The following is a 27300-nucleotide window of genomic DNA, read 5'->3' on the forward strand; positions in this document are numbered from 1 at the left end:
CGAATTAAACTGAAATATGTAACAACTAAGCTTGTGCCGGAGGCCCCGGGGGGCCAGGCGTCTATGACGTCTCCTGGCCAAACCCCAATTGGCGGAGCCAGGAGATTGAATACCTACCCTCGGGGCTACTCCAGAAACAACGAAAAGCCACTACGGTTGGCCACGTGGAATGTTCGAACGCTCACTGCAGAGGAGAGGCTGCCACTCCTCTGTCGGGAGCTGGACCGGTACCGCCTGGATCTATGCGGCATTCAGGAGGTCCGGTGGACCGGCTCTGGCTCCTGCCACCATGAGGGGTGGACAGTCCTCTACTCGGGGCAACAGACTGCCAAACAACAGGGTGTGGGTCTTCTTTTGAACAAAAGAATGAAGGGGGCGTGGGAGCGTGGCGGTGAGGTGTGGGAAGCTGTAAGCCCCAGGCTACTTTGGGCTCGCCTTCCCATCAACCGGAGGCGAGGAATGGTGGTCGTGGTTACTTATGCCCCCACCGAAGATGAACATCCGTGGAGGGATGCAGGCAAAGCCGATGAGTCAGATGCCTTCTATGACCTCCTGTCACAGGTGCTGGCTAAAGTGGCCCCTCGGGATAGAGTCATCATGTTGGGTGACTTCAATGCCCGAGTTGGTCATGATACTGGCACCTGGTCTGGAGTGATTGGAGGGCATGGGCCAGATCAGCTCAATAACAACGGTAGGAGGCTGCTAGATTTTTGTGCAGCCCATGGGCTTGTAATTACCAACACGCTGTTCCGGCATCGGCGCATCCACACAACATCATGGATGCATGCCGGGTCCAAGCAAGAACATCTGCTGGACTACATAGTGACGGACCAGCGAATGCGAGCCCATGTCCTTGACACCAGGACCTACCGTGGAGCTGATCTGCCCTCTGACCATCGACTAGTCATCTGTAAGATGCGCCTGCCATTCTTCCACTCTGGTGGTGGGTGTACACCCAGGACCCCATTCCAACCTAAAGTGGCCTGGTCTCAGTTATCTGATGAAAGTTGCAAGCGAGAATTTCATCATCGCTTGCGGCTGGGATTGGCATCGTCCCCGACTCCTCCTGATGTCGAGGGTAAATGGGCGAGGTTTAGGACTGTGACTCATGCAGCTGCAATGGCTGCTTTGGGTACGCGGTCCAGACCTCCCCAGACACCCTGGATGACAGAGGAGTTGTTCACGATGGTTGAGAAAAAGCGACAGGCCCACTGTCATCGGCTACAGAATCCCACGTCAGAGAATGAGGAGGCTTACCGCAGCCTTCGCTCGGAGGTTCGGAGAGCCGTGAGGCGCTGCAAGGATGGGTGGTGGTCGCGGGTTGCTGAGGAGATGGAGTCTGCCTCAGTGGCCCGTGATCACAAATCTCTATTTAACTCCATCAAAAAAGTAACCTGCAGCGCCACACCTATTACCATCATTAGGGGAAAAAACGGTGATCCAATTTCCGACCCCCAGGAACAGGTTCGCAGATTTGCTGAGCATTTCTGTGAGGTCCTGGGGGAGGGAAAATCCCTCAGCCAGGAAAACATCGTGGCACAAAGTGAGGATGACCCTGCTGAGGCTGCGGTGCCTCAAATATTGGATGAAGTCACCCCCTGTGAGTGGCTGGCTGAGGTGCCATCTGCTGAGGAAGTATTGAAGGCGATCCGGAGTCTGAGACCAGGAAAGGCAGCGGGCAGAGATGATCTCCCAAGCGAAATGCTGAGGGAGGGTGGCGTTTGTGCACAGACTGCCCTATATGACATCATAACAACGGTCTGGACCACTGGACGGGTTCCGCAGGATTGGAAGGATGCCCTGGTGGTCCCCCTTTTTAAGAAGGGGGACCGCACAGACTGTAACAACTACAGGGGCATCTCACTCCTCAGTGTGCCGGGAAAGGTCCTGGCAAGGATTATTCAGCATCGCCTTGCCAGGCACGCTGAGGAGAGGCTTGCGGAGCCCCAATGCGGTTTCAGGAAAGGGCGGTCCTGCACAGATGCCATATTTTCTGTCCGTCTGCTACAGCAGAGGTGTAGGGAATTCCAACAAGACCTACATCTCTGCTTTATTGACCTGGTCAAGGCCTATGATACCATCAGTAGGCCTGGGCTCTGGGTCGTTCTTCGTGCTTTTGGAGTACCTGACCCTCTGCTCACGATCATTAAGGACCTTCATGATGGTGAGCGGGCCCGGGTAAAACTACGTGGCCGGGAGTCAGAGCCATTCCCTGTACACCTTGGGGTGCGACAGGGATGTCCTCTGGCTCCCACATTATTTAACATCTATTTTGACCACGTAGTTCGTGAAGCCTTCAATAGCTGTACCGAGGGAATCTCCATATGGTACAGATATAATGGGAGGCTAATCGATGCCCGGGTGCGGTCAAGGGATGGCTCCCTATTGCTCAACCACGTTATGTATGCTGATGACTTGGTAATAGCTGCTCAGTCAGAGGAGGAGTTGGAGACGCTGCTGCTGAGACTGGAGCGTGCCACTAAGAGGTGGGGCCTTACCATCAGCCCCACCAAAACTAAGCACCTGCCTGGGTATTTTGTACCATCGGACACTCCACCCCCACAACTCCCAATCGGTGATGGGGCAGTTGTGGAGAGAGTGGAGAGTTTCCCATACCTGGGCAGTGTGCTTATGACTGGCTCCAGTTTAACAGCAGAGGTCTCACTCCGAATCAGTCGAGCGGCAATATCTTTTCATCGGTTGCGTAACGCTGTGTGGAAGCTACCTGGTCTGTCGCTCCGCACTAAGCTTCAGGTCTTCTCGGCCACGGTCATTCCCTCCCTTCTCTACGCTTGCGAAACGTGGACCCCCCTAATGGAACATCTTCGCCGGTTAGAAACATTTAGGCTGGCCTGCCTACGATCCATCCTGGGTTTAACCAGACTGGATTGTGTGAGGAGCTCACAAATCCTTGAAAGATCTGGGCAGGGTCCCATCGGTGAGCTCCTCCGGCAGGCAAGGCTGCGATGGCTGGGTCATGTAGCCCGCATGCCCAGCCACCGCATGCCGAAACAGCTTTTGTTTGGCCGGATTGAGGGGGCTAAGCGGGCGCGGCACGGGCTAGAGAAGAGATGGAGTGATGTGGTACAGGAGGACGTGGAGCTGAGTGGACTTGCCGATGACTGGTACCAGCGGTGTCAAGATCGGCCTCTGTGGAGGAGGCTCGTGAAGGATGCTACTGGGCAGTTGGAGGCAGTCGCCCTCCAACAACAACGGAGGGCGGAGGAGCGACGCTCACAACAGCGAGCGGAGCGCCGGGTGGCTAAAGCACAGCAGGTTGGCACAGTAGGGGGCACAGGTGGTGCATCAGCCAGTCATCTCAGTCAGTCGACCCGTGGCACCTGGGTCTGCCCCGTGACCTCCTGCCAGCGGGCGTTCGACACTTCACGTGGCCTCACGGTGCACATGGCCTGGCACAAGCGTCGTGGTGACGTCACCGCCACTTAGTGGCGAATGGCGGTTGTTGTTGTTGTGTGTACGTGTGCGTGTGTGCGTGTGTGTGTGCGTGCGTGTGTACGTGTGTGTGTGTGGGGAGCGGTGGTGCAGCGGTTAGCGCTACGCTGCGCTATGAACCTGGCGACCCGGGTTCGATTCCCGCTCACGGCCAACACCGCCAGTGACGATTATCCGAACCGGTCCCGGGCCTCCCCTAGGTCGACTCAGCCTCAAATGAGTTACCTGGTGCGGTGCGTAGTAAACATCGCTACTGGGGAGACAAAGGCGGTCGGGCGTGGTAGCTGGCCACCCACCCCCTCGTGTACCGTTACCGGCCTTCATAGGTGCTCGCTAACAGCACTTGCCCCTACAGTCTGTTAAGGCTATATGGGGGATCCAGCCGCGCCTCTTTGTTCACGGGTCGGGGTTTTGACTTTGCGAGATCGTAGAAAGAGGCGGCCGCATCAATTGAACCACGGCGCACGCGAGTGACAACACGGGGTGGGTGGGGGGGTGGTAGTGGGGGGGTGGGTGGGGTGGTGGTGGTGGGGGGGGTGGTGGGGGGGGGGATTGGGGGTCGGTAGCCCCCCAAACACGTCGTCCTCCTGTACCACGTGACCTCCATCTCTTCTCTAGCTCCGTGCCACCCACCCACTCACCCATCACTCCATCTCTTCTCTAGCCCCGTGCCTCCTGTACCACGTCACTCCATCTCTTCTCTAGCTCCACGTCCTCCTGTACCACGTCACTCCATCTCTTCTCTAGCCCCGTGCCTCCTGTACCACGCCACTCCATCTCTTCTATAGACCCGTGTCTCCTGTACCAGGTCAGCTCCATCTCTTCTCTAGCCTCGGCAAGTCCACTCAGCTCCACATCCTCCTGTACCACATCACTCCATCTCTTCTCTAGCTCCACGTCCTCCTGTACTACGTCACTCCATCTCTTCTCTAGCCTCGGCAAGTCCACTCAGCTCCACGTCCTCCTGTACCACGTCACTCCATCTCTTGTCTAGCCCCGTGCCTCCTGTACCACGTCACTCCATCTCTTCTCTAGCCCCGTGCCTCCTGTACCACATCACTCCATCTCTTCTCTAGCTCCACGTCCTCCTGTACCACGTCACTCCATCTCTTCTCTAGCTCCACGTCCTCCTGTACCACGTCACTCCATCTCTTCTTTAGCCCCGTGCCTCCTGTACCACGTCACTCCATCTCTTCTCTAGCCTCGGCAAGTCCACTCAGCTCCACGTCCTCCTGTACCACGTCACTCCATCTCTTCTCGAGCCTCGGCAAGTCCACTCAGCTCCACGTCCTCCTGTACCACGTCACTCCATCTCTTCTCTAGCCCCGTGCCTCCTGTACCACGCCACTCCATCTCTTCTATAGACCCGTGTCTCCTGTACCAGGTCAGCTCCATCTCTTCTCTAGCCTCGGCAAGTCCACTCAGCTCCACGTCCTCCTGTACCACGTCACTCCATCTCTTGTCTAGCCCCGTGCCTCCTGTACCACGTCACTCCATCTCTTCTCTAGCCCCGTGCCTCCTGTACCACATCACTCCATCTCTTCTCTAGCCCCGTGCCTCCTGTACCACGTCACTCCATCTCTTCTCTAGCCCCGTGCCTCCTGTACCACGTCACTCCATCTCTTATCTAGCCTCGGCGAGTCCACTCAGCTCCACGTCCTCCTGTACCACATCACTCCATCTCTTCTCTAGCCCCGTGCCTCCTGTACCACATCACTCCATCTCTTCTCTAGCCCCGTGCCTCCTGTACGACATCACTCCATCTCTTCTCTAGCCCCGTGCCTCCTGTACCACGTCACTCCATCTCTTCTCTAGCCTCGGCAAGTCCACTCAGCTCCACGTCCTCCTGTACCACGTCACTCCATCTCTTCTCTAGCCCCGTGCCTCCTGTACCACGTCACTCCATCTCTTCTTTAGCCTCGGCAAGTCCACTCAGCTCCACGTCCTCCTGTACCACGTCACTCCATCTCTTCTCTAGCCCCGTGCCTCCTGTACCACGCCACTCCATCTCTTCTCTAGCCTCGGCAAGTCCACTCAGCTCCATCTCTTCTCTAGCCTCGGCAAGTCCACTCAGCTCCATCTCTTCTCTAGCCTCGGCAAGTCCACTCAGCTCCACGTCCTCCTGTACCACGTCACTCCATCTCTTCTCTAGCCTCGGCAAGTCCACTCAGCTCCACGTCCTCCTGTACGACATCACTCCATCTCTTCTCTAGCCCGTGCCTCCTGTACCACGTAACTCCATCTCTTCTCTAGCCTCGGCAAGTCCACTCAGCTCCACGTCCTCCTGTACCACATCACTCCATCTCTTCTCAAGCCCCGTGCCTCCTGTACCACGTCACTCCATCTCTTCTCTAGCCCGTGTGCCGCGCCCGTTTAGCCCCCTCGATCCGGCCCGAACAAAAGCTGAGTGGGCACTGCCCACCACAGCAGACAGACACAGACCCACAGACACACCTAGACACACACACACCTAGACACTCACCTAGACACAGACACACGCACACCTAGACACACACACCTAGACACACACACACCCCTACACACACACACACACCCCTACACACACACACACCTAGACACACACACCTAGACACACACACACCCCTACACACACACACACCCCTACACACACACACACCCCTACACACACACACCTAGACACACACACACCTAGACACACACACACACACCTACACCTGGACACACCTACACACACACATACACAACAACCGCCATTCGCCACTAAGTGGCGGTGACGTCACCACGACGCTTGTGCCAGGCTATGTGCACCCTGAGGCCACGTGAAGTGTCGAACGCCCGCTGGCAGGTCACGGGGCAGACCCAGCAGGTGCCACGGGTCGTCTGAGATGACTGAGATGACTGGCTGATGCATCACCTGTGCCCCCTACTGTGTCCGGCAAAACAACCCCCTATCTCCTCGCGGTGCCGGACGGGCAACTCTGTCGTGGACTGCTGTGGGGGGAGGGCCAATTCCGATTGGCTCCTCCCCTCATGGCGTCTGTGTCCACCACAGGGGCTAAACGGGGGCTCTGTGGACGGGTGCGAGGGGCTGGTAACCCCTCCACCTTCAATTAATTACCACGAAACCACGAGTTAAACACAGACACACACACACACTTAGACACAGACACACACACACTTAGACACACACCTAAAAGGTGATAAAACTCCTTTAATTAACCACTGTGTATCGAGCGTCCGTAACAAATTCACTTCCCACAGCGCCACATCCTCCTGTGCCAACAGCACAGGAGGATGAGCCAAGTCACAAACCAACCCCGTTCCCCCCCCACCACCACCACATCCCTCTCCCTCCCCTCTCGGAGTCAAACAAAAGTGAACCTCTTTTTGATTTCAAGCGTTCGTGACTGCAGTAATTCATACTCTTGGCTCTTTCGGTAAAAGTCACCACGTTGAAGGGAAACAATAAAATATATTTTTTTAAATTTTGATTTAAAGCTTTCGTGACTGCAGTAATTCATATTCTTAGTTTTTTTCGGTAAAGTCACGTTGAAGAGAAACAACAAAATAATAAAAAAAATATATAAAACAATTTAAAATAAAAATTTCGTCTCCCCCCCTCCTCTTTTCAGAATATAGATGGACTAGTCCTGGGTAAACTGCCAAATCGTTGCGCGTGGCGCTGACGTTTTTTATAAATAAATAAATGCGCCGTTTAAAAATAAATTTATGCGAACCAACACACCTGAAGATGACCGTTTGTGTTATGGTCGAAACGTCGTGAGAATTTTTTTTATTGTTTTATATATATATTTTATTGTTTCCCTTCAACGTGGTGACTTTACCGAAAAAACTAAGACTATAAATAAAATCTATATATAAAACAATAAAAATTCTCGCGACGTTTCGACCACAACACAACCCGGTCGTCATCAGGTGCGTCGGTTTGCGTTGAAAACCGACGCACCTGATGACGACCGTTTGTGTTGTGGTCGTGAGAATGTTTTTATTGTTTTATTTATTTTTTGTTATTTTATTGTTTCCCTTCAACGTGACTTTACCGAAAGAGCCAGGAATATGAGGTGAACCTCCTTGCAAACACGACGGGAGAGGCTGCGGATTCGCCCTACGCCTTTAGAACACGCGGATATATATACACACACACGCACACAGCGCACGCTTTGTGTACACGTGTGTGTGTGTACACGTGTGTGTGTGTACACGTGTGTGTGTGTACACGTGTGTGTGTGTACACGTGTGTACATGTGTGTGTGTGTACATGTGTGTGTGTACACGTGTGTGTGTGTACACGTGTGTACATGTGTGTGTGTGTACATGTGTGTGTGTGTACACGTGTGTGTGTGTACACGTGTGTGTGTGTGTGTGTACACGTGTGTACATGTGTGTGTTGGTGTGTGTAGCGGTTAGCGCTACGCTGTGCTATGAACCTGGCGACCCGGGTTCGATTCCCGCTCACGGCCAACACCGTCAGTGACGATTATCTGAACCGGTCCCGGGCCTCCCCTAGGTCGACTCGGCCTCAAATGAGTACCTGGTGCGGTGTGTAAACATCGTCACTAGGGAGACAAAGGCGGTCGGGCGTGGTGCTGGCCACCCACCCCCTCGTGTACCGTTACCGGCCTTCATAGGTGCTCGCTAACAACACTTGCCCCTACAGTCTGTTAAGGCTATACGGGGGATCTTTATCTTTGTGTGTATGTACACGTGTGTGTGTACACACGCCTGTGTGTGTAAACGTCTGTGTATATACAGTGTGCATACGTGTCTGTGTGTATATACAGCGTGTGTACACGTGTCTGTGTATGTACACGTGTGTATGTACATTGTGTGTGTGTACACGTGTGTGTATATACAGTGTGTGTACACGTGTCTGTATGTACACGTGTGTGTGTGTACACGTGTCTGTGTGTATATACAGTGTGTGTACACGTGTCTGTGTGTATGTACACGTGTGTGTATGTACACGTGTGTATGTACACGTGTGTCTGTGTACACGTGTCTGTGTACACGTGTCTGTGTACACGTGTCTGTGTGTATATACAGCGTGTGTATACGTGTCTGTGTGTGTATGTACACGTGTGTGTATATGTACATTGTGTGTGCGTACACGTGTGTGTGTGTACACGTGCCTGTGTGTGTGTACACGTGTGTCTGTGTGTGTATATACTGCATGTGTGTATGTACACGTGTGTATGTACGTGTGTGTGTGTGTACACGTGTGTGTGCACGTGTGTGTATGTACACATGTTTGTGTGTATATACAGCGTGTCTGTGTGTACACGTGTCTGTGTATACACAGCGTGTGTCTGTGTGTACACGTGTCTGTGTATACACAGCGTGTGTAGGTGTGTACGTGTCTGTGTGTATATACAGCGTGTGTAGGTGTGTACACGTGTCTGTGTATACACAGCGTGTGTCTGTGTGTACACGTGTCTGTGTGTATATACAGCGTGTGTAGATGTGTACACGTGTCTGTGTGTATATACAGCGTGTGTAGATGTGTACACGTGTCTGTGTGTATATACAGCGTGTGTAGGTGTGTACACGTGTCTGTGTGTATATACAGCGTGTGTAGGTGTGTACACGTGTCTGTGTGTATATACAGCGTGTGTAGGTGTGTACACGTGTCTGTGTGTATATACAGCGTGTGTAGGTGTGTACACGTGTCTGTGTATACACAGCGTGTGTCTGTGTGTACACGTGTCTGTGTGTATATACAGCGTGTGTAGGTGTGTACACGTGTCTGTGTATACACAGCGTGTGTAGGTGTGTACACGTGTCTGTGTGTATATACAGCGTGTGTAGGTGTGTACACGTGTCTGTGTATATACAGCGTGTGTAGGTGTGTACACGTGTCTGTGTGTATACACAGCGTGTGTAGGTGTGTACACGTGTCTGTGTATACACAGCGTGTGTAGGTGTGTACACGTGTCTGTGTGTATATACAGCGTGTGTAGGTGTGTACACGTGTCTGTGTATATACAGCGTGTGTAGGTGTGTACACGTGTCTGTGTGTATACACAGCGTGTGTAGGTGTGTACACGTGTCTGTGTATACACAGCGTGTGTAGGTGTGTACACTTGTCTGTGTGTACAGTGTCTGTGTGTGTACCGTGTGTGTGTGTACTGTGTGTGTGTGTACGGTGTATGTGTGTACGGTGTATGTGTGTGTACTGTGTGTGTGCACTGTGTGTGTGTACTGTGTGTGTGTACTGTGTGTGTGTATTGTGTGTGTGTGTGTACTGTGTGTGTACCATGTGTGTGTGTACGGTGTGTGTACGGTGTGTGTGTGTACGGTGTGTGTGTGTACTGTGTGAGTGTGTGTGTGCCGTGTGTGTGTGTATGTACTGTGTGTGTGTGTACCGTGTGTGTGTGTGTGTACTGTGTGTGTGTACCGTGTGTGTGTGTACTGTGTGTGTACCATGTGTGTGTGTACCATGTGTGTGTACGGTGTGTGTACGGTGTGTGTGTGTACGTACGGTGTGTGTGTGTACTGTGTATGTGTGTATGTACTGTGTGTGTGTGTACGGTGTGTGTGTGTGTACGGTGTGTGTGTCGTGTGTGTGTGTTGTGTGTGTGTGTCGTGTGTGTGTCGTGTGTGTGTGTACATACCGTGTGTGTGTGTACTGTGTGTGTGTACGGTGTGTGTGTGTGTGTACCGTGTGTGTATATACCGTGTGTGTGTACTGTGTGTGTGTGTACCGTGTGTGTGTGTACCGTGTGTGTGTGTGTGTACCGTGTGTGTATGTACCTGTGTGTGTATGTACCTGTGTGTGTGTGTACCGTGTGTGTGTGTACCGTGTGTGTGTGTACCGTGTGTGTGTGTACCGTGTGTGTGTACCGTGTGTGTGTACCGTGTGTGTGTGTACGTGTGTGTGTGTACTGTGTGTGTGTGTACGGTGTGTGTGTGTACCGTGTGTGTGTGTACTGTGTGTGTGTGTACTGTGTGTGTGTGTACTGTGTGTGTACCGTGTGTGTATGTGTGTACTGTGTGTGTGTACATACCGTGTGTGTGTATATACCGTGTGTGTGTGTAGCGTGTGTACGGTGTGTGTGTGTACGGTGTGTGTACCGTGTTTGTATATACCGTGTGTGTGTACTGTGTGTGTGTGTACCGTGTGTGTGTGTACCGTGTGTGTGTGTGTGTACCGTGTGTGTGTGTGTGTACCTGTGTGTGTATGTACCTGTGTGTGTGTGTACCGTGTGTGTGTGTACCGTGTGTGTGTGTACCGTGTGTGTGTACCGTGTGTGTGTGTACCGTGTGTGTGTGTACCGTGTGTGTGTGTACCGTGTGTGTGTGTGTGTGTACGTGTGTGTGTGTACTGTGTGTGTGTGTGTACGGTGTGTGTATGTACTGTGTGTGTGTACCGTGTGTGTGTGTGTCGTGTGTGTACTGTGTGTGTGTGTACTGTGTGTGTGTGTACTGTGTGTGTACCGTGTGTGTATGTGTGTACTGTGTGTGTGTACATACCGTGTGTGTGTATATACCGTGTGTGTGTGTAGCGTGTGTACGGTGTGTGTGTGTACGGTGTGTGTGTGTACGGTGTGTGTGTGTACCGTGTGTGTGTGTCTATCAGGAGGTGGATCTGTTTCGAAGGACGTATTTCCCTCGCTGCAGCTGAGATAGGTAGACACGGATCTTACTACTGTCCGATGTCTTTCGCACCCAGACCTGCACGCACGCACACACACGTGGAGACGGACATCAGACTCGCAGACTCACGCAGACTCGCACAGAGACTCACACAGAGAGCCATAGACTCACACAAAGAGCCACAGACTCACAGAGACCCCTAGACTCACACAGAGAGCCATAGACTTAATCACACAGAGAGCCATAGACTCGCTCACAGAGACCCAGACTCACCCAGTGACCCATAGACACATACAGAGACCCCACAGACTCACACAGAGACCCACAGACTCACACAGAGACCCACAGACTCACACAGAGACCCACAGACTCACACACACAGAGACCCATAGACTCACTCACACAGAGACCCATAGACTTACTCACACAGAGAGCCATAGACTCACTCACAGAGACCCATAGACTCACCCAGTGACCCATAGACACACACAGAGACCCCACAGACTCACACAGAGACCCACAGACTCACACAGAGACCTACAGACTCACACAGACTCACAGACTCACTCACACAAAGACCCATAGACACACTCACACAGAGACCCATAGACTCACTCACACAGAGACCCATAGACACACTCACACAGAGACCCATAGACTCACTCACACAGAGACCCATAGACTCACTCACAGACACCCATAGATTCACTCACACAGAGAGACATAGACTCACTCACACAGAGACCCACAGACACACACAGAGACCCATAGACACACACAGAGACCCATAGACTCACTCACACAGAGACCCATAGACTCACACAGAGACCCATAGACTCACTCACACAGAGACCCACAGACTCACTCACACAGACCCATAGACTCACTCACACAGAGACCCACAGACTCACTCACACAGACCCATAGACTCACTCACACAGACCCATAGACTCACTCACACAGAGACCCACAGACTCACTCACACAGAGACCCATAGACTCACTCACACAGAGACCCATAGACTCACACAGAGACCCATAGACTCACTCACACAGAGACCCACAGACTCACCATAGAGAGGCCCATAGACTCACTCACACAGAGACCCATAGACTCACACAGACACACACAGAGACCCATAGACTCACTCACACAGAGACCCACAGACTCACACAGAGACCCACAGACTCACACAGAGACCCCACAGACTCACACAGAGACCCACAGACTCACTCACACAGAGACCCATAGACTCACTCACACAGAGACCCATAGACTCACTCACACAGAGACCCATAGACTCACACAGACACACACAGAGACCCATAGACTCACCACACAGAGACCCACAGACTCACACAGAGACCCCTAGACACACACAGAGACACCCACAGACTCACACAGAGACCCACAGACTCACTCACACAGAGACCCACAGACTCACACAGAGACCCACAGACTCACACAGAGACCCACAGACTCACACAGAGACCCACAGACTCACACAGAGACCCACAGACTCACTCACACAGAGACCCATAGACTCACTCACACAGAGACCCATAGACTCACTCACAGAGACCCATAGACTCACTCACACAGAGACCCACAGACTCACTCACACAGAGACCCATAGACTCACTCACACAGAGACCCACAGACTCACTGACACAGAGACCCATAGACTCACTCACACAGAGACCCATAGACTCACTCACAGAGACCCCATAGACTCTCACAGAGACCCATAGACTCACACAGAGACCCATAGACTCACACAGAGACCCACAGACTCACTCACACAGAGACCCACAGACTCACTCACACAGAGACCCACAGACTCACTCACACAGAGACCCACAGACACACACAGAGACACCCACAGACTCACACAGAGACCCACAGACTCACTCACACAGATACCCACAGACTCACACAGAGACCCACAGACTCACACAGAGACCCCATAGACTCACTCACACAGAGACCCCATAGACTCACACAGAGACCCCACAGACTCACACAGAGACCCACAGACTCACACAGAGACCCACAGACTCACACAGAGACCCCATAGACTCACTCACACAGAGACCCATAGACTCACTCACACAGAGACCCATAGACTCACTCACACAGAGACCCACAGACTCACTCACACAGAGACCCACAGACTCACTCACAGAGACCCACAGACTCACACAGAGACCCACAGACTCACTCACACAGAGACCCATAGACTCACTAGCACAGAGACCCATAGACTCACTCACACAGAGACCTATAGACTCACCCACACAGAGACCCATAGACTCACACAGAGACCCACAGACTCACTCACACAGAGACCCATAGACTCACTAGCACAGAGACCCATAGACTCACTCACACAGAGACCCATAGACTCACTCACACAAAGACCCATAGACTCACTCACACAGAGACCTATAAACTCACTTACACAGAGACCCATAGACTCACTCACACAGAGACCCATAGACTCACACAGAGACCCACAGACTCACACAGAGACCCACAGACTCAGAGACCCACAGACTCAGAGACCCACAGACTCACACAGAGACCCATAGACTCACTCACACAGAGACCCACAGACTCACTCACACAGAGACCCACAGACTCACTCACACAGAGACCCACAGACTCACTCACACAGAGACCCACAGACTCACCACACACAGAGACCCATAGACTCACCACACACAGAGACCCATACACTCACTCACACAGAGACCCACAGACTCACACAGAGACCCACAGACTCACTCACACGGAGACCCATAGACTCACTCACACAGAGACCCATAGACTCACACAGAGACCCATAGACTCACTAACACAGAGACCCATAGACACACAGAGACCCCTAGACACACACAGAGACCCCCTAGACACACACAGAGACCCACAGACTCACTCACAGAGACCCACAGACTCACTCACAGAGACCCACAGCCTCACTCACACAGACCCCATAGACTCACACAGAGACCCACAGACTCACACAGAGACCCCATAGACTCACACAGAGACCCACAGACTCACACAGAGACCCATAGACTCACACAGACACCCATAGACTCACACAGAGACCCCACAGACTCACACAGAGACCCACAGACTCACTCACACAGAGACCCATAGACTCACTCACACAGAGACCCCATAGACTCACACAGAGACCCCACATACTCACACAGAGCCCCACAGACTCACACAGAGACCCCACAGACTCACACAGAGACCCCACAGACTCACACAGAGACCCCACAGACTCACACAGAGACCCCACAGACTCACACAGAGACCCACAGACTCACTCACACAGAGACCCACAGACTCACTCACACAGAGAACCCACAGACTCACTCACACAGAGACCCCACAGACTCACACAGAGACCCACAGACTCACACAGAGACCCACAGACTCACTCACACAAAGACCCCACAGACTCACACAGAGACCCATAGACTCACTCACACAGAGACCCATAGACTCACACAGAGACCCACAGACTCACACAGAGACCCACAGACTCACTCACACAGAGACCCCACAGACTCACACAGAGACCCAACAGACTCACACAGAGACCCCACAGACTCACACAGAGACCCCACAGACTCACACAGAGACCAATAAACACACACAGAGACCCACAGAGACCCCACAGACTCACACAGAGACCCATAGACTCACACAGAGACCCATAGACTCACACAGAGACCCATAGACTCACTCACAAAGAGACCCCACAGACTCGCTCACACAGAGACCCACAGACTCACTCACACAGAGACCCCAGACTCACACAGAGACCCCACAGACTCACTCACACAGAGACCCACAGACTCACTCACACAGAGACCCACAGACTCACACAGAGACCCCACAGACTCACACAGAGACCCACAGACTCACTCACACAGAGACCCATAGACTCACACAGAGACCCACAGACTCACACAGAGACCCACAGACTCACACACAAAGAGACCCCACAGACTCACTCACACAGAGACCCACAGACTCACACAGAGACCCATAGACTCACACAGAGACCCATAGACTCACACAGAGACCCACAGACTCACTCACACAGAGACCCCATAGACTCACACAGAGACCCATAGACTCACTCACACAGAGACCCACAGACTCACACAGAGACCCACAGACTCACACAGAGACCCCACAGACTCACACAGAGACCCACAGACTCACTCACACAGAGACCCACAGACTCACACAGAGACCCATAGACTCACACAGAGACCCATAGACTCACTCACAAAGAGACCCCACAGACTCGCTCACACAGAGACCCCACAGACTCACTCACACAGAGACCCATAGACTCACACAGAGGCCCACAGACTCACACAGAGACCCATAGACTCACTCACACAGAGACCCACAGACTCACCACACACAGAGACCCCACAGACTCACACAGAGACCCACAGACTCACTCACACAGAGACCCCACAGACTCACACAGAGACCCCACAGACTCACACAGAGACCAATAAATACACACAGAGACCCACAGACTCACACAGAGACCCACAGACTCACACAGAGACCCCACAGACTCACACAGAGACCCACAGACTCACTCACACAGAGACCCACAGACTCACACAGAGACCCATAGACACACACAGAGACCCACAGACTCACACAGAGACCCCACAGACTCACACAGAGACCCATAGACTCACACAGAGACCCATAGACTCACTCACAAAGAGACCCCACAGACTCGCTCACACAGAGACCCCACAGACTCACTCACACAGAGACCCATAGACTCACACAGAGGCCCACAGACTCACACAGAGACCCATAGACTCACTCACACAGAGACCCACAGACTCACCACACACAGAGACCCCACAGACTCACACAGAGACCCACAGACTCACTCACACAGAGACCCCACAGACTCACACAGAGACCCCACAGACTCACACAGAGACCAATAAACACACACAGAGACCCACAGACTCACACAGAGACCCCACAGACTCACACAGAGACCCATAGACTCACACAGAGACCCATAGACTCACTCACAAAGAGACCCATAGACTCACACAGAGACCCATAGACTCACTCACACAGAGACCCATAGACTCACACAGAGACCCACAGACTCACACAGAGACCCCACAAACACACACAGAGACCCCACAGACTCACACAGAGACCCCACAGACTCACACAGTGACCCCACAGACTCACACAGAGACCCCACAGACTCACACAGAGACCCACAGACTCACACAGAGACCCACAGACTCACTCACACAGAGACCCATAGACTCACACAGAGACCCACAGACTCACACAGAGACCCACAGACTCACTCACACAAAGACCCCATAGACTCACACAGAGACCCCACAGACTCACACAGAGACCCCACAGACTCACTCACACAGAGACCCCACAGACTCACACAGAGACCCACAGACTCACACAGAGACCCCTCAGGCTCACACAGAGACCCCACAGACTCACACAGAGACCCCACAGACTCACACAGAGACCCCACAGACTCACACAGAGACCCCACAGACTCACTCACAGAGACCCCATAGACTCACACAGAGACCCCACAGACTCACTCACAGAGACCCCACAGACTCACACAGAGACCCCACAGACTCACACAGAGACCCCACAGACTCACTCACAGAGACCCCATAGACTCACACAGAGACCCCATAGACTCACACAGAGACCCACAGACTCACTCACACAGAGACCCACAGACTCACACAGAGACCCCACAGACTCACACAGAGACCCCATAGACTCACTCACACAGATACCCCACAGACTCACACAGAGACCCCACAGACTCACACAGAGACCCACAGACTCACTCACACAGAGACCCATAGACTCACTAGCACAGAGACCCATAGACTCACTCACACAGAGACCTATAGACTCACCCACACAGAGACCCATAGACTCACACAGAGACCCACAGACTCACTCACACAGAGACCCATAGACTCACTAGCACAGAGACCCATAGACTCACTCACACAGAGACCCATAGACTCACTCACACAAAGACCCATAGACTCACTCACACAGAGACCTATAAACTCACTTACACAGAGACCCATAGACTCACTCACACAGAGACCCATAGACTCACACAGAGACCCACAGACTCACACAGAGACCCACAGACTCAGAGACCCACAGACTCAGAGACCCACAGACTCACACAGAGACCCATAGACTCACTCACACAGAGACCCACAGACTCACTCACACAGAGACCCACAGACTCACTCACACAGAGACCCACAGACTCACTCACACAGAGACCCACAGACTCACCACACACAGAGACCCATAGACTCACCACACACAGAGACCCATACACTCACTCACACAGAGACCCACAGACTCACACAGAGACCCACAGACTCACTCACACGGAGACCCATAGACTCACTCACACAGAGACCCATAGACTCACACAGAGACCCATAGACTCACTAACACAGAGACCCATAGACACACAGAGACCCCTAGACACACACAGAGACCCCCTAGACACACAGAGACCCACAGACTCACTCACAGAGACCCACAGACTCACTCACAGAGACCCACAGCCTCACTCACACAGACCCCATAGACTCACACAGAGACCCACAGACTCACACAGAGACCCCATAGACTCACACAGAGACCCACAGACTCACACAGAGACCCATAGACTCACACAGACACCCATAGACTCACACAGAGACCCCACAGACTCACACAGAGACCCACAGACTCACTCACACAGAGACCCATAGACTCACTCACACAGAGACCCCATAGACTCACACAGAGACCCCACATACTCACACAGAGCCCCACAGACTCACACAGAGACCCCACAGACTCACACAGAGACCCCACAGACTCACACAGAGACCCCACAGACTCACACAGAGACCCCACAGACTCACACAGAGACCCACAGACTCACTCACACAGAGACCCACAGACTCACTCACACAGAGAACCCACAGACTCACTCACACAGAGACCCCACAGACTCACACAGAGACCCACAGACTCACACAGAGACCCACAGACTCACTCACACAAAGACCCCACAGACTCACACAGAGACCCATAGACTCACTCACACAGAGACCCATAGACTCACACAGAGACCCACAGACTCACACAGAGACCCACAGACTCACTCACACAGAGACCCCACAGACTCACACAGAGACCCAACAGACTCACACAGAGACCCCACAGACTCACACAGAGACCCCACAGACTCACACAGAGACCAATAAACACACACAGAGACCCACAGAGACCCCACAGACTCACACAGAGACCCATAGACTCACACAGAGACCCATAGACTCACTCACAAAGAGACCCCACAGACTCGCTCACACAGAGACCCACAGACTCACTCACACAGAGACCCCAGACTCACACAGAGACCCCACAGACTCACTCACACAGAGACCCACAGACTCACTCACACAGAGACCCACAGACTCACACAGAGACCCCACAGACTCACACAGAGACCCACAGACTCACTCACACAGAGACCCATAGACTCACACAGAGACCCACAGACTCACACAGAGACCCACAGACTCACACACAAAGAGACCCCACAGACTCACTCACACAGAGACCCACAGACTCACACAGAGACCCATAGACTCACACAGAGACCCATAGACTCACACAGAGACCCACAGACTCACTCACACAGAGACCCCATAGACTCACACAGAGACCCATAGACTCACTCACACAGAGACCCACAGACTCACACAGAGACCCACAGACTCACACAGAGACCCCACAGACTCACACAGAGACCCACAGACTCACTCACACAGAGACCCACAGACTCACACAGAGACCCATAGACTCACACAGAGACCCATAGACTCACTCACAAAGAGACCCCACAGACTCGCTCACACAGAGACCCCACAGACTCACTCACACAGAGACCCATAGACTCACACAGAGGCCCACAGACTCACACAGAGACCCATAGACTCACTCACACAGAGACCCACAGACTCACCACACACAGAGACCCCACAGACTCACACAGAGACCCACAGACTCACTCACACAGAGACCCCACAGACTCACACAGAGACCCCACAGACTCACACAGAGACCAATAAACACACACAGAGACCCACAGACTCACACAGAGACCCACAGACTCACACAGAGACCCCACAGACTCACACAGAGACCCACAGACTCACTCACACAGAGACCCACAGACTCACACAGAGACCCATAGACACACACAGAGACCCACAGACTCACACAGAGACCCCACAGACTCACACAGAGACCCATAGACTCACACAGAGACCCATAGACTCACTCACAAAGAGACCCCACAGACTCGCTCACACAGAGACCCCACAGACTCACTCACACAGAGACCCATAGACTCACACAGAGGCCCACAGACTCACACAGAGACCCATAGACTCACTCACACAGAGACCCACAGACTCACCACACACAGAGACCCCACAGACTCACAGAGACCCACAGACTCACTCACACAGAGACCCCACAGACTCACACAGAGACCCCACAGACTCACACAGAGACCAATAAACACACACAGAGACCCACAGACTCACACAGAGACCCCACAGACTCACACAGAGACCCATAGACTCACACAGAGACCCATAGACTCACACAGAGACCCATAGACTCACTCACAAAGAGACCCATAGACTCACACAGAGACCCATAGACTCACTCACACAGAGACCCATAGACTCACACAGAGACACCACAGACTCACACAGAGACCCCACAAACACACACAGAGACCCACAGACTCACACAGAGACCCCACAGACTCACACAGAGACCCCACAGACTCACACAGAGACCCCACAGACTCACACAGAGACCCACAGACTCACACAGAGACCCACAGACTCACTCACACAGAGACCCATAGACTCACACAGAGACCCACAGACTCACACAGAGACCCACAGACTCACTCACACAAAGACCCCATAGACTCACACAGAGACCCCACAGACTCACACAGAGACCCCACAGACTCACTCACACAGAGACCCCACAGACTCACACAGAGACCCACAGACTCACACAGAGACCCCTCAGGCTCACACAGAGACCCCACAGACTCACACAGAGACCCCACAGACTCACACAGAGACCCCACAGACTCACACAGAGACCCCACAGACTCACTCACAGAGACCCCATAGACTCACACAGAGACCCCACAGACTCACTCACAGAGACCCCACAGACTCACACAGAGACCCCACAGACTCACACAGAGACCCCACAGACTCACTCACAGAGACCCCATAGACTCACACAGAGACCCCATAGACTCACACAGAGACCCACAGACTCACTCACACAGAGACCCACAGACTCACACAGAGACCCCACAGACTCACACAGAGACCCCATAGACTCACTCACACAGATACCCCACAGACTCACACAGAGACCCCACAGACTCACACAGAGACCCACAGACTCACACAGAGACCCCACAGACTCACACAGAGACCCCACAGACTCACACAGAGACTTCACGGACTCACAGATCCTGCGGGCCAGCGACGTGGACAACATCTAACCTAGCCACCGTAGTGAGATGTTGTGCACCTCGCGCCAGGCTAGGTGCACGCGTCTGCGGCTTACCTCATTCGTGCCGATGGAGCTGATGACGCAGCTGATTTTGTTGGTGTCGCGAGCCTCCAGAAAGACCGGCTGGCTCTTGTGGTAGCTGTGACAGAGGCAAAGGTCCCCCGGGTAGCCTCAACGCCGTCAAGGGCAAAGTGTAACAGAGGCAAAGGTCCCCCGTGTAGCCTCAATTGAGACATGGTAAAGTGTAAAAGTGTAACAGAGGCAAAGGTCCCCCGGGTAGCCTCAATGCAGCCAGGGCAAAGTGTAAAAGTGTAACAGAGGCAAAGGTCCCCCGGGTAGCCTCAACGCCGTCAAGGGTAAAGTGTAAAAGTGTGACAGAGGCAAAGGTCCCCCGGGTAGCCTCAACGTCAAGGGCAAAGTGTAAAAGTGTAACAGAGACAAAGGTCCCCCGGGTAGCCTCAACATCATCAGTGTAAAGTGTAAAAGTGTGACAAAGGCAAAGTTCCCCCGGGTAGCCTCAATGCAGCCAGGGTAAAGTGTAAAAGTGTGACAGAGACAAAGGTCCCCCGGGTAGCCTCAACGCCGTCAAGGGCAAAGTGTAAAAGTGTGACAGAGGCAAAGGTCCCCCGGGTAGCCTCAACGTCGTCAGGGCAAAGTGTAAAAGTGTGACAATGACAAAGGTCCCCCGGGTAGCCTCAACGCAGCCAGGGCAAAGTGTAAAAGTGTAACAGAGACAAAGGTCCCCTGGGTAGCCTCAACGCCATCAAGGGCAAAGTGTAAAAGTGTGACAGAGGCAAAGGTCCCCCGGGTAGCCTCAACGCCGTCAAGGGTAAAGTGTAACAGAGACAAAGGTCCCCCGGGTAGCCTCAACGCCGTCAAGGGCAAAGTGTAACAGAGGCAAAGGTCCCCCGGGTAGCCTCAACGCCGTCAGGGTAAAGTGTAAAAGTGTGACAGAGACAAAGGTCCCCCGGGTAGCCTCAACACCATCAGTGTAAAGTGTAAAAGTGTGACAGAGACAAAGGTCCCCCGGGTAGCCTCAACGCCATCAGTGTAAAGTGTAAAAGTGTGACAGAGACAAAGGTCCCCCGGGTAGCCTCAATGCAGCCAGGGCAAAGTGTAAAAGTGTGACAGAGGCAAAGGTCCCCCGGGTAGCCTCAACGCCGTCAAGGGTAAAGTGTAACAGAGACAAAGGTCCCTCGGGTAGCCTCAATGCAGACAGGGCAAAGTGTAAAAGTGTGACAGAGACAAAGGTCCCCTGGGTAGCCTCAACGCCGTCAAGGGCAAAGTGTAAAAGTGTAACAGAGACAAAGGTCCCCCGGGTAGCCTCAATGCAGCCAGGGCAAAGTGTAAAAGTGTGACAGAGGCAAAGGTCCCCCGGGTAGCCTCAACGTCAAGGGTAAAGTGTAAAAGTGTAACAGAGACAAAGGTCCCCCGGGTAGCCTCAACGCCGCCAGGGTAAAGTGTAAAAGTGTAACAGAGACAAAGGTCCCCCGGGTAGCCTCAACGCCGTCAAGGGCAAAGTGTAAAAGTGTGACAGAGACAAAGGTCCCCCGTGTAGCGTTTTTTTGAGTGTGAGTGAGTAGCTGAGTGAGTAGCTGAGTGAGTAGCTGAGTGAGTGAGTAGCTGAGTGAGTAGCTGAGTGAGTGAGTAGCTGAGTGAGTAGCTGGGTGAGTAGCTGGGTGAGTGAGTAGCTGGGTGAGTAGCTGGGTGAATAGCTGGGTGAGTAGCTGGGTGAGTAGCTGGGTGAGTAGCTGGGTGAGTAGCTGGGTGAGTAGCTGGGTGAGTAGCTGAGTGAGTAGCTGGGTGAGTAGCTGGGTGAGTAGCTGGGTGAGTAGCTGAGTGAGTAGCTGAGTGGGTGAGTAGCTGGGTGAGTAGCTGGGTGAGTAGCTGAGTGAGTAGCTGAGTGAGTAGCTGGGTGAGTAGCTGAGTGAGTAGCTGGGTGAGTAGCTGGGTGAGTAGCTGAGTGAGTGAGTAGCTGAGTGAGTAGCTGGGTGAGTAGCTGGGTGAGTAGCTGAGTGAGTGAGTAGCTGAGTGAGTGAGTAGCTGAGTGAGTGAGTAGCTGAGTGAGAGAGTAGCTGAGTGAGTGAGTAGCTGGGTGAGTGAGTAGCTGGGTGAGTAGCTGGGTGAGTAGCTGGGTGAGTAGCTGGGTGAGTAGCTGGATGAGTAGCTGAGTGAGTAGCTGGGTGAGTAGCTGGGTGAGTCAGTAGCTGGGTGAGTAGCTGGGTGAGTAGCTGGGTGAGTAGCTGAGTGAGTAGCTGGGTGAGTAGCTGAGTGAGTGAGTAGCTGGGTGAGTAGCTGGGTGAGTGAGTAGCTGGGTGAGTAGCTGGGTGAGTAGCTGAGTGAGTAGCTGAGTGAGTAGCTGGGTGAGTAGCTGCGTGAGTAGCTGGGTGAGTAGCTGGGTGAGTAGCTGAGTGAGTGAGTAGCTGAGTGAGTAGCTGAGTGAGTAGCTGAGTGAGTAGCTGGGTGAGTAGCTGGGTGAGTAGCTGGGTGAGTAGCTGGGTGAGTAGCTGAGTGAGTAGCTGGGTGAGTAGCTGGGTGAGTAGCTGGGTGAGTTGCTGGGTGAGTAGCTGAGTGAGTGAGTAGCTGAGTGAGTGAGTAGCTGGGTAAGTAGCTGGGTGAGTAGCTGGGTGAGTAGCTGTGTGAGTAGCTGTGTGAGTAGCTGTGTGAGTAACTGGGTGAGTAGCTGGGTGAGTAGCTGGGTGAGTGAGTAGCTGGGTGAGTAGCTGGGTGAGTAGCCGAGTGAGTAGCTGGGTGAGTAGCTGAGTTAGTAGCTGGGTGAGTAGCTGAGTGAGTGAGTAGCTGGGTGAGTAGCTCAGTGAGTGAGTAGCTGAGTGAGTAGCTGGGTGAGTAGCTGGGTGAGTAGCTGAGTGAGTAGCTGAGTGAGTGAGTAGCTGAGTGAGTGAGTAGCTGAGTGAGTGAGTAGCTGAGTGAGTGAGTAGCTGGGTGAGTAGCTGGGTGAGCAGCTGGGTGAGTAGCTGAGTGAGCGAGTAGCTGAGTGAGTAGCTGGGTGAGTAGCTGAGTGAGTAGCTGGGTGAGTATCTGGGTGAGTAGCTGAGTGAGTAGCTGAGTGAGTAGCTGAGTGAGTAGCTGGGTGAGTAGCTGGGTGAGTGAGTAGCTGGGTGAGTAGCTGGGTGAGTAGCTGGGTGAGTAGCTGGGTAAGTAGCTGGGTGAGTATCTGGGTGAGTAGCTGAGTAGCTGAGTGAGTAGCTGGGTGAGTAGCTGGGTGAGTAGCTCAGTGAGTGAGTAGCTGAGTGAGTAACTGGGTGAGTAGCTGGGTGAGTAGCTGAGTGACTGAGTAGCTGAGTGAGTAGCTGGGTGAGTAGCTGGGTGAGTGAGTAGCTGGGTGAGTAGCTGGGTGAGTAGCTGAGTAAGTATCTGGGTGAGTAGCTGAGTGAGTAGCTGAGTGAGTAGCTGGGTGAGTAGCTGAGTGAGTAGCTGAGTGAGTAGCTGAGTGAGTAGCTGAGTGAGTAACTGGGTGAGTAGCTAGGTGAGTAGCTGACTGAGTAGCTGAGTGAGTAGCTGGGTGAGTAGCTGGGTGAGTAGCTGGGTGAGTAGCTGAGTGAGTGAGTAGATGAGTGAGTGAGTAGCTGAGTGAGCGAGTAGCTGGGTGAGTAGCTGGGTGAGTAGCTGGGTGAGTAGCTGGGTGAGTAGCTGGGTGAGTGAGTAGCTGGGTGAGTAGCTGAGTAAGTAGCTGGGTGAGTAGCTGGGTGAGTAGCTGGGTGAGTGGCTGAGTGAGTAGCTGGGTGAGTAGCTGGGTGAGTAGCTGGGTGAGTAGCTGGGTGAGTAGCTGGGTGAGTAGCTGGGTGAGTGGCTGGGTGAGTAGCTGGGTGAGTGGCTGGGTGAGTGGCTGGGTGAGTAGCTGAGTGAGTGAGTAGCTGGGTGAGTAGCTGAGTGAGTGAGTAGCTGGGTGAGTAGCTGGGTGAGTGGCTGAGTGAGTAGCTGGTTGAGTAGCTGGGTGAGTAGCTGGGTGAGTAGCTGGGTGAGTAGCTGGGTGAGTAGCTGGGTGAGTAGCTGGGTGAGTGAGTAGCTGGGTGAGTGAGTAGCTGGGTGAGTAGCTGGGTGAGTAGCTGGGTGAGTAGCTGGGTGAGTAGCTGGGTGAGTAGCTGGGTGAGTGGCTGGGTGAGTAGCTGGGTGAGTAGCTGGGTGAGTAGCTGGGTGAGTAGCTGGGTGAGTAGCTGGGTGAGTGGCTGAGTGAGTAGCTGGGTGAGTAGCTGGGTGAGTAGCTGGGTGAGTAGCTGGGTGAGTAGCTGGGTGAGTGAGTAGCTGAGTGAGTGAGTAGCTGGGTGAGTAGCTGGGTGAGTAGCCGGGTGAGTAGCTGGGTGAGTAGCTGAGTGCATGAGTAGCTGGGTGAGTAGCTGGGTGAGTAGCTGGGTGAGTAGCTGGGTGAGTAGCTGGGTGAGTGGCTGAGTGAGTAGCTGGGTGAGTAGCTGAGTGAGTAGCTGGGTGAGTAGCTGGGTGAGTAGCTGAGTGAGTAGCTGGGTGAGTAGCTGGGTGAGTAGCTGGGTGAGTAGCTGGGTGAATAGCTGAGTGAGTAGCTGGGTGAGTAGCTGGGTGAGTAGCTGAGTGAGTGAGTAGCTGGGTGAGTAGCTGGGTGAGTAGCTGGGTGAGTAGCTGGGTGAGTAGCTCACCATCTCCGATCGTAGCAGAGCTTCCCATCATCGATGCGGGCTTCGAACCGCTGACTCGGGGATTCTGGGTAAATTATGGGAGCAAGCAGACCAAACCATTACACAGTGGGGGTGACACGGGACTGAACCATTACACACAGTGGGGGTGACACGGGACTGAACCATTACACACAGAAGGGGTGACACGGGACTGAACCATTACACACAGAGGGGGGTGACACGGGACTGAACCATTACACACAGAAGGGGTGACACGGGACTGAACCATTACACACAGAGGGGGGTGACACGGGACTGAACCATTACACACAGTGGGGGTGACACGGGACTGAACCATTACAGACAGAGAGGGGGTGACACGGGACTGAACCATTACACACAAAGTGGGGTGACACGGGACTGAACCATTACACACAGAGGGGGGGTGACACAGGACTGAACCATTACACACAGAGGGGGGTGACACGGGACTGAACCATTACACACAGTAGGGGTGACACAGGACTGAACCATTACACACAGAGGGGGGGTGACACAGGACTGAACCATTACACACAGAGGGGGGGTGACACGGGACTGAACCATTACACACAGAGGGGGTGACACGGGACTGAACCATTACACACAGTAGGGGTGACACAGGACTGAACCATTACAGACAGAGAGGGGGTGACACGGGACTGAACCATCACAGACAGGGGGGGGTGACACGGGACTGAACCATTACACACAGAGGGGGTGACACGGGACTGAACCATTACACACAGTGGGGGGTGACACGGGACTGAACCATTACACACAGAGGGGGTGACACGGGACTGAACCATTACACACAGTGGGGGTGAGACGGGACTGAACCATTACACACAGAGGGGGTGACACGGGACTGAACCATTACAGACAGAGAGGGGGTGACACGGGACTGAACCATTTCAGACAGAGGGGGTGACACGGGACTGAACCATTACACACAGAGGGGGTGACACAGGACTGAACCATTACAGAGGGGGGTGAGACGGGACTGAACCATTACACACAGAGGGGGGTGACACAGGACTGAACCATTACACACAGAGGGGTGTGGGTATGTAACACGGGACTGAACCATTACACACAGGCAGAGAGGGGGTGACACAGGACTGAACCATTCCACACAGAGGGGTGTGGGTATGTAACACGGTACTGAACCATTCCACACAGTGGGTGTGACACAGGACTGAACCATTCCACACAGTGGGTATGTAACACGGTACTGAACCATTCCACACAGTGGGTGTGACACAGGACTGAACCATTCCACACAGTGGGGGTGACACAGGACTGAACCATTCCACACAGAGGGGTGTGGGTATGTAACACGGGACTGAACCATTCCACACAGTGGGTGTGACACAGGACTGAACCATTCCACACAGAGGGGTGTGACACAGGACTGAACCATTCCACACAGAGGGGTGTGGGTAGGTAACACGGGCCTGAACCATTCCACACAGAGGGGTGTGGGTATGTAACACGGGACTGAACCATTCCACACAGACAGAGGGGGGTGACACGGGACTGAACCATTCCACACAGAGGGGTGTGGGTAGGTAACACGGGACTGAACCATTCCACACAGAGGGGTGTGGGTATGTAACACGGGACTGAACCATTACACACAGAGGGGTGTGGGTATGTAACACAGGACTGAACCATTACACACAGTGGGGGTGACACTGGACTGAACCATTCCACACAGTGGGGGTGACACTGGACTGAACCATTCCACACAGTGGGGGTGACACAGGACTGAACCATTACACACAGAGGGGTGTGGGTATGTAACACGGGACTGAACCATTCCACACAGTGGGGGTGACACTGGACTGAACCATTCCACACAGTGGGGGTGACACTGGACTGA

General features: G+C 53.4%; 1 protein-coding gene across 1 annotated transcript in view; it reads right to left on the bottom strand.

Annotated features, from left to right (window-relative positions):
* Positions 1-6626: 6626 nt before the first annotated feature.
* Positions 6627-27300, bottom strand: part of LOC142907846 (sin3 histone deacetylase corepressor complex component SDS3-like) — a 41717-nt gene continuing 21043 nt past the window's right edge. The window contains exons 10-12 of the mRNA XM_076057682.1: positions 25398-25461; positions 20824-20908; positions 6627-11127 (exon numbers count right to left, since the gene is read on the bottom strand). Of these exons, the coding sequence (XP_075913797.1) occupies positions 11029-11127; positions 20824-20908; positions 25398-25461 (248 nt within the window). The 3' untranslated portion in view covers positions 6627-11028. The remainder of the gene's footprint in view (positions 11128-20823; positions 20909-25397; positions 25462-27300) is intronic.

This window comes from Petromyzon marinus, chromosome 84 (genome assembly GCF_048934315.1).
Source record: "Petromyzon marinus isolate PM22_M1 ecotype Great Lakes invasive population chromosome 84, UKy_Petmar_22M1.pri1.0, whole genome shotgun sequence".
Classification (NCBI taxonomy): Eukaryota; Metazoa; Chordata; class Hyperoartia; order Petromyzontiformes; family Petromyzontidae; genus Petromyzon; species Petromyzon marinus.